The sequence below is a fragment of the Hemiscyllium ocellatum genome, chromosome 16 (genome assembly GCF_020745735.1).
Source record: "Hemiscyllium ocellatum isolate sHemOce1 chromosome 16, sHemOce1.pat.X.cur, whole genome shotgun sequence".
Classification (NCBI taxonomy): domain Eukaryota; kingdom Metazoa; phylum Chordata; class Chondrichthyes; order Orectolobiformes; family Hemiscylliidae; genus Hemiscyllium; species Hemiscyllium ocellatum.
The window spans coordinates 36,893,310-36,910,217 of record NC_083416.1 but is presented as its reverse complement, the minus strand read 5'-3'; the positions used below and the strand labels follow the sequence as shown (position 1 = coordinate 36,910,217).

The window sequence follows — 16,908 nt, the reverse complement described above, 5'->3', positions numbered from 1 at the left end:
CGGTTGTATAAAGATGACGTAAGGGCTGTGCGGACCATTTCCGATTTTCTTGCAACTGGCTTCCGGTTTCGATCAAGTCTCAAGCCCGGTCTTTTGAAGATGGCTGAAGACTTCGGTTTCTTTTCGTCGGACAACGGCACCACGGGCAGCGCCGAGGAGGATCCGGCCGCCGCTTTCCTGGCGCAGCAGGAGAGCGAGATCGCCGGCATCGAGAACGACGAGGGCTTCAGTATCTTGGACGGGGGCGAGGTGCCGTCGGCCTTGCCGGGTCACTCCTCTCATGACACTGGAGGTGAGAGTGGCCGGGGAGGTCGTGGCTCTGGGAGGGGGCTGGGTGATGGAGACTGTGGCGGTGGATCTTGGATTCTTGCGACGATCTCACTCTCAGTGTGGCTTGGCTCGGCCCGGACCTGTCGAGGTGGGGCTGGCCGAGTTCACTCTGTCTTTGCTTCCGGCCTTCCCGCTGCTCTGACTCAAGTATTTCAGTGTTCGGTTTCTGGTGTCACCGGAGTCAAAAACCTGTCTTCCCGCACTGTCGCCTCCTGTGTCTGAGTGACCATGGCTAGCGGGAAATATCCCAGTAGTATCCTAACACCGGCTACTTTTGCAAAATTAAATCTTTTTACAGCTTTCTTCCTGCCCCGGTTTCCGCTCCAGCGCTGCTGTTCTTTAGTCAGGCATCTGTTATTGTGCTATTAGTGGAAGGATAACTTATCAGTGCTCGCACTTTTATCATGTTTCCCGCGTAACGGAAGACTCTCTATTGCAAATTGGCTAGTGCATTATTAAAATTGTGAACGAAGCATTTCTTTTGTAGACTGTTTACTTTTTGACTCCTGCTGGATTGTTTTTATAACACAATAAGATACGATTCTATCTTTTAGTTAAACGGTCGAAATACAAACGAACTGAAAATCGCTATTCAGATAGTGCCTACTGGTAATAACAGATATATAACCTTTAGTTCTTCCTACATCAGTACCTTTAATACCTTGTCCACCCACTGACCATGTGAAGAAGCGTCTTCAATTTTTTATTATGCCATTCCAAGTTTCTACCACCATTGGCAAATATCAGTGCAATTAATGCGAATTTGCTTGTGCGATTTAAATGTGCAGCAGTTTAAATATCCTGGCTGTACTAAAATTTGCCTCTTTTTAAATAGATATTGAAATAGGCCAACAAATATGTAAAGAATTTGTTTCCAGTATGTGGTTCTCTTTTAAGGGTATAAAAGCTTTAGTGCCAAGATTCACAAGTCAAAAAGCTGATGAAGAAACATTCTAGTTAAGATAGTTGCTTCAGAAGCAACTTTATTGCTCTGATCCATTTAAGGTTCATTAATGGTATTCCTCGATCAAATGCAGTCTTTCTTTCACTGTCAAAAGACAACACTATATAGACACCTAGCTGTGAAACATGTATTTCTGTGGCAGTATTGTTTGTTTGTAACTGTAAACTTCTCTCCCAGAGACTTCTGGGAGAATATAGTCATGGGGTTGACCAATTGGAGTAGTTGCTGTCAAGTAGGATTGCACTACTCATTGCCAAGTTGTAGACTGGTTCTATCATCTGCTTGCTGCTGATTTGGGTTAGGCTTGTTTTAGTGATATTTTGAAGCTGTTAAAATAAATGGTATCACCTGGGAGGGAGGGCTTAATGCTCACTTAGTTGAGGTTCCTTGTAAAGTAGCATAGAATGTCTAGTTTAAAACTGCACAATATTTTCTAAGTGAATATAGAAACCAGTGGTGTGGGCCATGATTGCCATCAAAATTTAAAGTTGAAATCTGAGATGTCAAGGGTGGAAACTGTACCCTTTCAGCTTTACACATGTAGTGGTAGTGCTTTAAGCTCTGACCTAACTATTACTCAAGTTGAGTGCATACCTTTTTTTTTCTTGAGTTATTTTAATTGTTTTGCTAACTTGTTTAGTTTTCAGTTTAAATACTTTTGGTTGATATTTTCCTTGTGATCTGGCTTAATGGAAGATTGATAGAAGAATTTATCAATGTCCTTAAACACTAACTTGTGTTGATAACAAAAATATTATGACTAGAGTCATTTAATTGTGAAGTACTTCAAATTATTTTCACTCTTCCCTATATGGGACCTGAACTGTTAGGGTGAACTGCATTAAGCAGAATGGAAGTGCGTTGAAAAATTTGTATCCATAGTGTCAGACAGCAGAATTTCTAGTTTACTAATGTGAAACTTATTTTCTATTTGAGTATACACTGTGGAAATGCCAGTTACAAGTGAAAAGTGTTCTAACAGTTTAGCCCATGTCTGAGATTTAAATAACTATATTTTCAAAACTCTGATCTGCCCTGCTTTATTTAATAGGTGACTTTTATTCCACTGACCTGAGCCAAACTATGACTTGCATTAAGCTGTACACTTTGAGTACTTTGCTCAATATAGTTCACTGTTTATCTGACCTTTTTTCCTGTCACGTGAAGGAGCTGCATGATCTTGCTGGACATTGAATCCAGTTTTCATGTAAATTCAGGTACTGTCTTTGACTCCCAATATCTAAAACCATTTGAAGTTGCAATAAGTTTAATAACTGGAATTGGTCTGTTAATGAGGCTGGTGTGCCAATATGCAAAGTTGCATATTAATCTCGAATTATTGTAGCATCTCTGAACCGAAACAACAGTAAACTAATTCGGATTGCTAGTCTGTACAGCTACTCTTCCCTGCCTCCAGTCTAAATTTCCTGACTCTTAGTGCAGTTTCCAACCTTGAAGGCCTGATGAACAAACCATATTGACTGCACCCTTGTAATGAGGCAATATGATCGATTTAATGAAAAGGCAGCTCAATTGCAATGATCTATTTTCTATTTGTCCTTCATTTCTGCCCTTGCCTGGGTTTGTTCCCTGAAGCCAATGACTTTACTAAGTGTGTTGCTATATGATAAAATTACTAAGACTGAATTTGTGCTTCCCTGACATTGTTCATCTGCCCTTGATATTAAATCAAAAATCTGGTCTCTTATTCATCACATCCAGGTATACATAGCTATAGTCCTCTGCAGTTAAAATAAATTTAGACAGTTCTGAAAACCAGGACTGTTCACATTGCTTATCCAGTTACTTATTGGGCTTCTATCACTGTATTCTGATTCCTTTCAAGAATGGATGTTTTTTTTTGTTTCGCAATATTGTTCTGAGCTCACCTCTATGTCCACATGTTGATGTAGCTTCCTGTTAGTGATGCATCTAGGTTCTCTATTTGGATAATCTATCTTGACTAGTGCATACATTTTTTTAATATTAATGTCCAATACTTGCCCTGATGTTGCCTTCTGGATGTGGAGATACTACAGAAGCCTATTCCACTCTCTAGAGTTGAATATAGAGAAGAGACAGTGCATTTGGGAGGGCAAACAAAGTAAATGAATACACAATAGATAGTAAGATCTACAGGCAACCCCGAATGTTTACATCTGCATGGACCTTGGAAGGCAGCATGTGCCAGTAGATGGTTATGGTAAGGCTAATCAGTTGAAATAGAATTTGTTGTTTATTTTGGCTGCTTTCCTGTCATGTGAAGGAGTTGCATGGTCTTCATGCTAAACATATAATTAGTCCCAATTAGCACTGAGGCTGCAATTATTTGTCATAATTAGTAAATAAAATGAGAACAAATGTACTGTCACCAAGTTTAGGTGATGTGTAGGTCAGAAGGCAAATGGTAAGGATGGCGGTCTGCAGAGGGATATATATTGATTTGTTGCTCACTCAACCTATCTCATTTTTCTAGATTATATGCATTTTTGTAGGAAGCAGATGAATTGAATATTTAAGCAGACTGCAGAATAATACTGAAATTTTGATTATTCTCTGAATGTACTTGTTAGACCACAAATGAGTATATACTGGCATTGGAGGGATTTTTCCTCAGGTTAGTGAATGTTTGGATTTTGCCACCTGAAATGCTGCTAAAGGTAGAAATTTCACTTACCTCTCCAAAAGAAACTTGGGTGCAATGTTCTAGCATGGAGTGGATTTGTTGAGCTGGAAAATTGGTTTTGGTCAGGTTTTTAGCTAACCCGATTGAAACTCTTTTACAGCATCACTTTTTTTAAGTATGGTGATGACATCAAAAAATCCAGCATTGAGATTTTTAACATCAAGGATATTGCTCCCCAAAATTGCCAAAGCATTTGAAATGGAATGAGCATGTTCCAGTTTCAAATGCCATTGAAACTGGAGTATGTTTTTCATTTGACCTTTGAGCATGAAATGCAGCATCTTAAATTATTTAATACATGCCTTGGTGCGTGACTGTAGCTGTTTGAATCTTGTATGCTACTGAAAAATTAGTACCAGCAGTAACCTACTGTACCAAATTTTGTAGTCAGCAACAATGAGGCTAATCACACTTTTTGTGGAATTTGGACAGCAGCTTAACATCATTGTTCACTTTAAGGTGAACAGCATAAAATTGCTGTGAAAGTATTGCTGCTTTCCATTCACATTTTGTTGTTTTAGCTTTATTACACAAGTTGAATAACCCCTCATTGGGTTATTTCAAGATATAATTCAATTTACAATGTCTTTCATGACCACTGGTTTTCAAGAACTTTGAAACAAAAATACTTCTGAACTCCCCAATAGCAAATAGTGGCTACTGTGCACAGTGAGCTCTTGTAGCAGTGCAGGGTAGGAAAACATTTTACACTGTACATGATGTATTTGAAACAAAGATTCAACCATCTTAAATGGTGGCTCAGTGGCTAGCACTGCTGCCTCAGCACCAGGGACCTGGGTTTGATTCTCTACCTCCGGTGTGGAGTTTGCACATTCTCCCCATGCCTGCCTGGGTTTCCTGTGCATGCTTTGGTTTCCTCATGCTCCAAAGATTTGCAGGTTAGGTGGATTGGCTGTACTAAATTGCCCATAGTGATAGGTGCATTAGTCAGGAGTAAATGTAGGGGAATGGGTCTAGTGGGCTACTCTTCAAAGGGTCAGTGTGCACTTGTTGGGCTGAAGGGAAACTAGTCTAATCTTTATCTTTTTTTAAACAGGTACTCCAATTTCACTGAAGTGACTACTATAAAATTCCTTGTTTTGTTGGCATGACTTTAGTTTCTAGAGATTTTTCTTCTAATCAGTAACTGCTTGAGCTTCTCTAAGCTATGAAACATTTAATTCCCTCAGCCACAGTTTTTTTTTACATTTGTAAACCCATGCATCTTTTTGTACTGACTGAGCCCACACAACCTTTGTCTTTGAGATACTGAACCTCTGTCACTAGATGCTTGTTTCACTTTCTCTCGCTAATACACCCTATTAGCTGAAGGTTTTGTCAAGGCTGTAAACCCTTGGTGTATGCATCAACAAACCTCAAGCACCTTATGACCACTCTAGTGTTTGTGAAAAATAAATCGTGCCGCCCCTTAAGTGGATGAACAAGTATAAACTAAACATTACATTGTTCTCTCTTAGAAGGAAAATTTCCCAATAATTGAATATTCATCAACCAAATCTAAAAAGGAACGGCAATTAATCTTCCTTTGCTTTTGCACCTTACTGAATATTGGACTTACTACTCAGACTTTGTGGTCTTCTTTATCCATATAAAGAACTATGGTTGGTTAAGAATGTCATGATAGCTTGCTTTGTTTGAAAGTCCAAAATGCTTCTCAAAGCTGCTGGATTTTGATTTCACGAAAACATTTGTCAAGCCTCCATGTCAAGTGCATGGGTAAAAGTATGGCTTATGGTTGACCATACTGTGGTCCAACCTGATTATTTTGCAAATGTGCAGTGGAGTCAAGGTCAATCAGACTGATCTTTCCTCTTTTTAAATGTAGGCTATACTACCGAACTTGATGTAAGCAATATAATGTGGAATGAAGTTGAACCATAGAAACGGTCGTGTGGTTGATCTGAACAATATGTAGTAAAACTAGTGAACACAAACCTGTAGGTGTGCCTCACCCAGATTCTCAACACATTCCAAATACTATTACAAACAGCATGAATTCTATATTGCAGTGTTGAAATTGGATGAGCTGCTGCTTCTATGTAATACATTATGTATGAACTTATTTAGTAAGAAAACTGTCTGTAAACTAGTTTTCACTGCTCAATATTTGCCCTAAAGTTCTACAGTGGCAACTCACTAAATATTCTGAACTTGAAGTCAATATTTGTTTTTCCTCAGGTGGATTCGAAGAAGAGCTGACTGCTGTTAATGGTGAAGTATACCAGGTTGGCAAAATTCTCAAATGCAATATTAATGTGCTTTAAATGTAATGTTACACTTGTGTTGTATCAAAATATTGGCCTCCTGGATATGGATGATGTGAAAGGTTAAATGTGATTAATGAGATTAAAAGTAAAATTGTAATGTTTTAGTTCTCTATTCATGTCTTAGTCACAAGTCTCTTGACAAAAATCATTAGGCTAGTTGCCATTCTGTTGGCTTTTGATGCATGTCCTTAACCTGTTAACCACTACCTTTTTTCAAAGTGCTGGAAATTTTTATACACTAGCTATTTTTAGAATAAATGGCTCCTTAGTTTTACTAAGGTGCACTAGTGCTGTAACCCAAAAGCCAATGAGGTAGCAGCTGGAAAGCTTAATCAATGATATTGCTTTGGTCAGCATAAACTTACTAGTCTGCTGTCAATCTTTAAACGAAGACAACCAATTTACTTTAGCTGTGAGTACAAATCTCATTTTGAAGTAAATCTCTAAACCTTGTTTTCCATTTTGATTAGAATCACTAAAAAGCGAACAAACATTGAATTTCTGATCCAAATTACAATTGGCAAACTTGCACCTAGTGTTGTATACAGTGGTAATTACCAGTACACTTGAACCTTCAGGATCTTTGCATGCATTACATTCAAGTTGTACTGACCAGGTGCTAGAAAATGTGTAGAGGGGGCAAAACAGTATATTAAAATGCAATGATTATCACATCACTTCTGCATAGATGTCACAATTGAGTGGTGGTTTTGATGTCATAAAGATTGGCAGTACAAACAGTGGATTAAAGTTTAAGGGAGAAACCTTCAACATTCAAATGGAGAGAATAAAAACACTAATTGGACCCATTAGTGTGTTCTGGGTACTATATACTTTAATATAACATGAAGGTTAACTTAACAGAATTGTCCATATTCTATACTTGAAGCAGATAAAGATAATTGTAGTCCCATCAATAGAAATTGAGTTGTACTTGTATAATCTGTTTAAAACAGGAGTCAAATTGTCCAAATGACAGTTATGCTGCAATAGCTCGAGCAGATCGCTTGAGCCAAGAACCTGAGAGCATTCGAAAATGGAGAGAAGAGCAGATAACTCGCCTAGAAAATCTTGGTAAGAGGAACTTGTACAGAATCAGTGATTTGAAGCCTTGGTTTTAGCCATAGCAAGAAATGGAAATGCAGAAGTGTTGCTTTCATGGATTTGGAAATAAACTTCTGTCAATATCCTAGTTCATTGCCTTGACATTGGGAGAAGCTTCAACTAAAACATTAGTGTGAATTAAATGTGACTTAACACCATGGAAAGTCTGTCAAGCTTGTTTTGATCTAAGCTGTTCATGTAAATTCAGGATTTTAACTGTTACTTCTGACTGAATGGAGTTGGCTGTCTAAAAATGGCAGTATTACCTTTCCCAAAATACCCAATCCTGTGCTGATTCTAAGGTCCTGCTGATATCTGAATATTGAAGAAAAATAACACTTCAAGAATCCTCATTGTTAAAATTTTGCACGTCCAATCAATGATTTAGATCCATCTTTTAACTTCGGTATCAACCAGTTTGTACAGCTGAAGTATTCAGTCTAATGGTTTTCACCTCAGATGCTGCTTCTCGAAAAGCAGAACTGGAATGGAAAGAGAAGGCAAAAAAGGAACTAGAAGAGTGGTACATTCGACAGAATGAACAGTTGGAGAAAATAAAAAAGAATAACAGGTATGGCTAAATGTATTCTCTTTACTACAGCTTCTTAGAAAAAGAATCCCAAGTTCTGAATACTTAATGACAAAGCAAATGTAGATTGCTGCATGTTTTTGACTATTTTATGTAATGATTCACCCAGTTGAGTGACTACAACATTTTTTTCAGAAATTCTAGGTACCAGCTGAATAATACAAATGCACTCAGTTAAGCTTCAGTAGCATTACTATTAGTGATTACTAATACCATCTGAACTAATCAAAGAAAATGCACTTATACAACTATAAATCTAGATATAAACATGAAATTTAAAATACTGGCTTGACTAATTTTCAAATAATTGCAATTGTTAATCGGGAACAAGCAAACCTGTTTACTTCACAATGCTCCATTGCATTGACACTAATGTCAATAGTATTGATGCAACTCTGAATGTTTGGGCACTTGTGAAGCTGTTATGCAACTAATGGTATGTTGACTTAAAAAAAAAAGCACAAATTCATTATCAATGTCTCCTGTATATGTAGTGACAGTTTAGCATGTTAAAATGTTTACATTGGCTAACCTGGTACAATTGATACTTGGGAGATAAAACTGCTGCTTTCTCTTTCTTATAAGAGGGGCACAAGATTTCCCTTGCAACTACAAAATGGTACTTGGCCCATACTTCTGCCTTTCTCCATTGTGTGCTCAGAATTCAGCTGTACTCTTAATTGTTCCAACATGTTATCCCAGAGGGATAAGTAGGACCTAAACTTAAACCATCTGATTTAGGGGTAAGGATGTTACCAGTACAATTGATGACATCCTAGCTATACTTGAGTTGGACTGAAACACTTAAGGTCCCAACTATATTTAAGATTTAATCAGCTAAGACAAACACCTTGGGCATTTTAAAACTTTTTTGCATCTTGTTTCTTCAGTATACAGTGGTGGTTATGCATTGGCTGTGGGATTGCATTTGCTTCCTTTCAGTATTTGTGTGTTTCTGAGGAATGGTTGCTAATTCCTTGGTTATTGCAGAACCTATTAAGAATAGTTCTAAGTAAAAACTTTGTTTTCAATGGTTAATTTATAAAATGTAGACTAAAAATTGCTTTGTAAAGCAAAAAGATTGCTGGAGAAACTCAGCATGTCTGACTGCTTTTGCTCCACAGACTTAATGTGTTAAGTCCAGTGAGTCTTCAGAGCTGAAATCTAAAGTTGCTTTACAGGCCTATAAGCAGTGAATAGTAAATAGTTACTACATGAGAACATAGTGATATGAAGAGATCTAATCTGTGTTCTTGAATCAGTTTCATACATCTAACCATTGAGACATAAAGATGTACAACTCAACCCTTCAGTCCAACTTGTCTGTGCTGATCAGTGTCTTAAATGAATCTAGTCACTTTTGCCAGCACTTATCCCATATCCCTCTAAAGCCTTGCTATTCATATACCCATCAGTTGCCTCTTAAGTTGTCATTGTTCCATCTCCTCTGGCAGCACATTCCATACGCAACCCTGTGGAAAAAGTTGCCTCTCTTTTAAAATCTTTCGCCCTGCCCAAAACCAATGCCCACCAGTTTTGGATTTTTTTATCCCAGGTAAAAGACCTTGTCTATTTACCATATCCATACTGCTCAGATTAAGCCTCTAAGGTCAAGTCTCACCCTCTGATGCTCTAGGGAAAACAGCCATTTGAAAGACTTCAATTTACTATTTATTGATATTTACAGGACCAAGTGGACATACTTTCTTTGACACCTTAAAAAGTGATAGTCTAGCAATATCATTAGGCTGCTGAAACAAACTCTGCTAGTGTTGAGGGAGCCAGGTGTAAATCCTTGACAAAGTGGAATTTGAACTCTACAAGAATATTTGGAATTAGAATCTATTTTAACAATAAAATTAATTGTTAGGAAGAGTCCATCTGGTTCACTAATCCCTTTCAGGGAAAGACATCTCTCATCCCTACCTGATCTGGCCCACAGGTGACACTCGATGCATTAATGTCTGCATGCAAGTTCTACAAACCACTCTGCATCCTGACTCATCTTGCAGTTCTTTCAGTGTGACTCAAAATTCTGGACTTCACTCTAACTGCTTTACTTGGTGAATGTGTACACCCAGTGTTTTCAAGAAGATAGTGGAACATATTTTAATGTTCCTGGAGCAATGAATGTTGCTGCAAGTACTAAGCTGTCAAGAATTTTTAAAACCACCAACATTAGTGCGACATTATCAGTTTCTGCAATTATTTGTGATTTGCAGGATGTCTCATTCACTCATGTTTGTAGTATTGGAACACTGCTGTTCCAAATATTAACAGTATTTTGAAAAGTTTATGGACTTCACCAGTATAAACATGCTTGGCCTTTAATGGTTGAATTAACTGTTCCATTAGTTTAAAGCTGTTCACTTTTTTGAGCTTGTGCAATGACTGCAGATTCGTGATAGAAACCATGAAGTTGTTCAGTGACCATTGCAAAGCTTTCCTTGGGAATTAGGAAATTAGATATTGCTCTAATCTTATTTCCAATTGTTGTTTTTTTCCAATAGACATCTCATCAAAATTTTTAACCACCACTTCTTTCCTAACTTTATTCCAGGCAAAGATGAATACTTGCAACTGCAGTTTAATAAACTCTTGCTAAAAATATTAACACTGTCCTCTTTTCTTATCCTTTCTCTACCCACCTGTTGCAACTTCTGTGCTCCTTTCCTGTTGGTCTGCGGGTTCACTCTTTCTGGACTAACATGCATGTGCACTAGGATCGCTGACGAAGCTTTCTACAAACAGTCCTTCGCTGATGTGATAGGCTACGTGTATGTTTGCTATTTTTCTTTTAATGCTCTATAACATTTAGAATTTCATTGTTTTCAAATCTTAATAGAAACACTGACTTGAAGTGTTCTTTCAATGTCTGTTGAAAAATGTACAAACATCATACTTGTAGAACCAGTTTTTGTTTATCCAGCATTTGGTTCCACTCCTCATGGTATGGACATCCATGACATGGACTACACTGCTTTTAAAGTGAAAGCTAGTCAACTGAGACTAGAGTTTTCAAATTTGCTGATATTTAGATGCTATTAGTATGTATGCTGTGACTTCCAAAAATCATTGCTAACAGACCCTAGCTAAACTACCCTGCAAGGGAGGGGAACATTTAAAAGGTCTTGGGTGTGTGCAAAACTCATTTCAATATTCAAACTTCAGTCATGTTTTTGTAAACAAATGTATTTGGAAACCACATGCCTTTTTTAGTTTAAAGTTACACTAAACCCTGAACACTATGGTAATGTGTTGAAATCTTGAATAACAACACTATCCTAAATAAAACTTCTCTTTTTTTTTCCCAGAATGCTCTCAAGTTGATTTCTAGGTGACTTGCATTTATTTTTTCATTGAAGCCAGTGCTCCCAAAATTTTTACTAGTTCTATAGTTATCTACATCTGAGCTTTTCTCCCCATCTAGGAATTTCTGCTTGTGTAAGGCTCTTGGAATAGCTAGGAAGTTTTTTCCCATGTAGAGCAGGTAGTGTATTCTATCGAGTTAGTATCCTTCTGTATTTGTGCTGTTGTCTTAAATTCAACCATTTCAATTTTACTGCATTAAATCCTTAGTTCACTCAAGTTTAACAAAATAATGCTTTTCACAGCATAAAGATCTTCACATGGAAAAATAACACATCAGTTAGTGATGCTCCTTGATCTGATTTTCATCAGTTTCTCTGGTACCATGCATTTACTTGGAAGGTGCTGCACAGTCCAGGAAACATTTAATCTTTCCCTCCTGCCTAAGTCGATTATTCCTTTAGTCTTCAGTCTTACTGAGTCCTTGAATAGAGGTCTTGGGGCTGTTTGCTGTATGGAAATGTTGCATATTCATGGACATGTCTGAGGAAATGGGTGAAGACAAACTAAACTCTTAGCACAGATTGCTTTTGGTTAAACACTGAGGCAAGAAAGGGATAGGATCCAGAGTTTGATATGAACAAGAAAATATGGATGCATCCTTGTCTAAATATAATTAAGACTATTTTAACAAGGTGGGAGGGATGTCAAATATACAAATGCAGGTTTTATGATCCTTTTTAAAGGAAAAGAATCATTGAGAAATTAAGATTGAGTCAACTAATCATCCAACTTAACCTTTGCTCAGAGATATCACCCTTATTCCATGTAGCCTTGTCATAGATGACTAAAGGTAAGCCTTTTGTCCAAACTGATTTGGTGCATTTGCCTATGAAGTGGGAAGTAAAGACTGATTTTATACTCACTACTATAGATTGATTGTGTACATTCAACAATATTAAGGATGCTATGTAGCACTAGTACATACAAAGCTGAAGAAATGTTTGAAAGTTGAAAGCATAAAAGCCTCTTGAGAAATGCAGAGCTGAAAATATTCAAGTGTTAAGTTAGTATTGAATTGACCATAAATGGTGCTTGGAACTACCTCTGTACAGAGTTTAAGTAACTCGTAGCACTGGATGCTTTACACTACAATGAGGTGCATGAAATCTAATACTGAAAGCAATTCAGTTTGGCTTCAAGTCACCACTAATCACCAGTCTGGTTCTGATACTTTTCTAGATGAAAGTGGGTACTGCAGATGCTGGAGATCAGAGTCAATGTGGCACTAGAAAAGCACAACAAGTTGGGCAGCATCTGAGGAGCAGGAAAATTGACATTTTGGGCAAAAGCCCTTCAAGAATAGCGAAGGGCTTTTGTCTGAAACATCTATGTTCCTGCTCCTTGGATGCTGCCTGAACTGCTGTGCTCTTCCAGCACCCCACACTCTTGACTCTGATACTTTTCTGCCTAACTTTGTTTTTCTCTAGTGAAAGAAATGTACTTTTCTATTCTAGATCTCAGACTTCTGTCTACATTTCACTTTATAATTTCTTCATGCTCCAATGAAAGAAATGGTCAAGTACATCCTGACTGGAAAAAATTGAATAAACTCCACCCATTCATTTCAGTTCTGTTCATCATGCGGTAACCCTGAAAGTGTTTAACATCACAATCTGCTTTCAGACACATCTGTCCAACCTGATCTTCACCCTCCTGACAATGGAAAGGATGTTTAGTTTGTGATTTTTCAATAGTTATGAAAGGAAAATAATTCCATAGTCTTGGGCTTGTGCTAGTCTTCAAAGCAAATTCAATGCTTGGCATGTTTTACCTTGATCATTGTTTAGCTCTTTGTCCAAATTGGTATTGTACCTGATGACTTCACCAGGCATAAATTCAGAAGTATCCTCTATAGGAAAACAGATGAAAGTGGATTTGCTGGCATAAACTTTTATCATGAGCAAATTATACAATACTCGTGGCTAATTCTGGAATAAACAGCAAAGTCAAATTTGAATCTGCAAATTTTATAAATGCTACTATACCCTGAATTGCTTGACTGACTTGTAACCAGTCACCTAAAAGGAACCAGTTGATTCATAGTTTGGTTTTCATTTATGTTCAGCTGAAATGGGGGAGCTATCATTGATTGAAAGTTTTTTTTTAAAGCTCATTTCTCTGAATTTGCATTTCACATGAAATGCAGTTCAGTTGGGAAGGTTTTTACCAATACAAACAGCAAGTTTTCCATTCGGTAATGAGACTTGCCTGAAGCTGAACTGTTCTTATAAAACTTCTACCCAGTGCATGACTCCTTTCATTTTGAAGCAGCAGTGCTCCTTGAAACAAGTGATTTGGAAAATCTCTTGAGCACTGCAAACTGATGGTTTTAAAGTGAGCTGAACTTATTTTTTTTTGATTTGTCATCAAAGCTGTGGTTTGGTGTTAAGCCATTCTGACAAGATTTTTGGGTTCAATTTCTGGTTTTCCAAAGCAGTTGGTCTTGAAGTGCTAAATGAGAATACTGCAAGTTGTTTCCATTTGAAAAGATGGAATCAACTAGAACTGGTGCTACTGAAGGCCCAGCCTAAATTTTTTGCTGGAATAAACTAAGGGCCTAACAGGATGTGGAGGAACAGTGCATGATAAGCTTAGTCATATGTCCCTGATTGAGCTAGCAGGCTGAAATTCATTAATCTTTTTTCAAGAAAGTTGCTGTTCAGTATAGAACCTTGTTCCTGCTGTTGGCAACTATGCCAAGTATTGGGTGAGGTTTGCCTGCAGTGTCCACTATAGGAAGTGAGCACCCAAATGTTTCCAAGTTCAGTTGGGAATTTGTTGAATACATAACCAAATGTGCCTATTTAGTGCATCATCTGTCTCTTTACTATTTCAGAGCTGCTGAAGAGGCCTTTGTCCAGGATTGTAATGAAGATACACCTGGAACAGAATGGGAGCGAGTAGCACGCCTTTGTGATTTCAATCCCAAAACCAACAAGCAGTCAAAGGATGTATCACGTATGCGTTCTGTACTGATATCCCTTAAGCAGTCACCATTAGTCCGTTAGATGCTACATAACACTGGTGTGGGCATTCTTACTAGCTTTGGATCCCACAACAACGGCCATTAGAATAGAAGGATGAGTGTTTAGTCATTCCTGTTTGGACCAAACCATTGTAAATTAAAAGATCAAATGTTTGTTTTTTTTCCTTTTTTTTTCAATGCCCAATAACTCCAGTAATTGGCAGTCCTGTAGACAACTGCCTTCGCTCCAGGGTTTCAATGTTTAACTTTTTCTCAATTATCAATATCCCTACACTGTCCTTGTGCTGCATCACATGACTATTTATGCATGAATTATGAGTGCAATCTATGGCCTTTGTTTCAAAATCATGTTGACTACACTGTTATGCATTAAAGGTTACATTAAAACACTTGGTTTTGTCTTATTTAAAGCAATAAGCATTAGTTGAATCAACTCACGAAACAGCCAAAAGATTCAGCCTATTTAAACTTCTAGAATAGCGAAACACTGATTCTCATTAGCTTGGATTACTGAGCTTTTGAGGTTTGAAAATTTTTCATGTTTTGCAACTCTTGACCAAGATAAAAAACTTTAACTTCCACAGTACAAACAACTTCCAGCCTTGATCTAATCTTTAATACCTTTAAAGTATTACTGTACTCCTGTTGTATCTATAACCATAAGTGAGGTGTCAGAGGACTTGAGAATGGTGCAACATTAGCCCTTCTTTAAGGTAAACTGTATGGAGCAGCCTGGGAACTGTAGATGTGAGACTGACATCAATGGTGGGTAGGTTGGAGGTGGTTCTAAAAGAGAAGGTTTATATTCTGTGGGGTGGGAATGATTTTAAGGGTGACCAGCATGGTTTTGTGGGAAGTCATCTCTCGAACACTTTTTTTTGAGGAAGTACCCATAAGTTTGAGGGCAGAGCAATAGATGTTGTTTACCTGCACTTCAGTCAGCCTTTCACAAGGTTTCACATGGTAGACTGATTAAAGTTTTAAATCATGGGATTTGGGATTAAGGACCAGGCCAGACTCGAACCATTTCAGGGGAGTAGTCCAGAGCCTAAATTTGTTTTAAGCAAGTGTCCTGTCAAAGACAGCAAGCTGTTAATGGAGCAGCAAGGTAAACATACTGACTCCACACAAAATTGACTTTATGGTAGGCATGACATGAAGGGCTACTTTTCAGACTGAAGCTTGTAACCAGGAGTGTTCCACAGGGATTGGTACTGATCCAATTTTTGTCACTTTTCTCAGTCAGTAAGCTTGGAGGATACCAACATTGCTTGTAATCTTAACAATTTCACCAATCTTAATTGGGTCAATGGTGAGTGACATTGCATTTAATTTGGATAAGTGCAAGATATTGCATTTTAGTGAAACCAGGGCAGAACTTGTCCAAATGGTCAGACCCTGGGTTGTGCTGAACAGACTTAAGGGTGCAGGCACATAGTTCTTTGAAATATGTGTCACTGGGAGATAAGGTAGCACACGTTCCTTCATTGCTCAGTCCTGTTGAGATTGTGCAGGATGTTGGTGAGGCCACTTCTAGAATAGTGTAACGGTCTGGTTGCCCTGTTGTAGAAAGATATTAAATTGGACAGGGTTTGGAAAAGATTCACCAGAATATTACTGAGACTGGAAGTATTTGGCTATTAAAATTGGGTTTATTTTCACTGGAGTATAGGTTTAGAGGTTGATCAAATCAAGGGCTTACATGAAGTGAATAGCAAGGCCCTTTTCCCTAGGGTGGGAGTTTAAGACAAAGGGTCACATTTTTAAGTGAAACTTTAAAAGGGATGAGGGGGATATTTTCAACCATGGTAGTGGGGAATTAACTGTTAAGGAGTGGAGGATGCATGTACAGTTACAAAATAAGACAATTGCTGAAATAAATAGGCAAGATTGTTGGGATGGGTGCACACAAGTGGGTCTATTGGTTTGGGAATGTGGTGTGGACTAGATAGGCCAAATTCTTAGTCATAGAGCATGAAACAGGCAGTATGACTAAATGACTTTTGGTCCATTAACTGTCCCATTCAGGCTTTCATAGTGGGTTGGGAAAGTCTCCTATTTATATTCAATGATTGGAGTTTACTTTCTTTCTGATGGTTCTCTATCTTTAGGGTGACCTGGTATCCCAGTTTCAATCCCCTCTTTCCAACACTTTTCTAAATCGCTCATCCTGACTTTTCCCTTTCCCCTAGTAAGGTTTTTGAGAACGGTCTCTCAGACTTGTATTCCATTGATCCTGTGCTCCCTTTAAAGAAGTTGCCCTACCTTGGTATACTGCATTCATGTGAAGTTACTTGCAGGAAAAGCTTGCCAATTTTGGTTGATAAAATTACAAGACCTGTTATTAGGTCCCACCTTCAACCTCCACATTTAGAATGTAGTTGTAGCAATCCATCAAGTAGTAGAATCCAAATAGTCAGTCAGTGAATTTTTCATATGACCTTTTGGACTACAGATTATTTGAACTTCACAGTCATTTAGTACTTGCAGATGCTGGAGGTGCTGGAAAAGCATTGCTGGTCAGGCAGCCTGGGTTTGGGAGGGGGTAGGAATTGACAGTTCAAGCATAAACTCATCAAGAATGCACCT

At 37.9% G+C, this 16,908-nt stretch overlaps 1 protein-coding gene across 1 annotated transcript; it reads left to right on the top strand.

The window, feature by feature from the left end:
- Nucleotides 1-40: 40 nt before the first annotated feature.
- Nucleotides 41-14,708, top strand: LOC132823382 (clathrin light chain B-like). The gene is made up of 5 exons (XM_060837134.1): nucleotides 41-292; nucleotides 6,180-6,226; nucleotides 7,225-7,342; nucleotides 7,832-7,943; nucleotides 14,170-14,708. The coding sequence occupies exons 1-5, from the start codon at nucleotides 100-102 to the stop codon at nucleotides 14,339-14,341; spliced, it is 642 nt and encodes a 213-aa protein (XP_060693117.1). The 5' UTR covers nucleotides 41-99; the 3' UTR covers nucleotides 14,342-14,708.
- The last annotated feature ends 2,200 nt before the right edge of the window (nucleotides 14,709-16,908 follow it).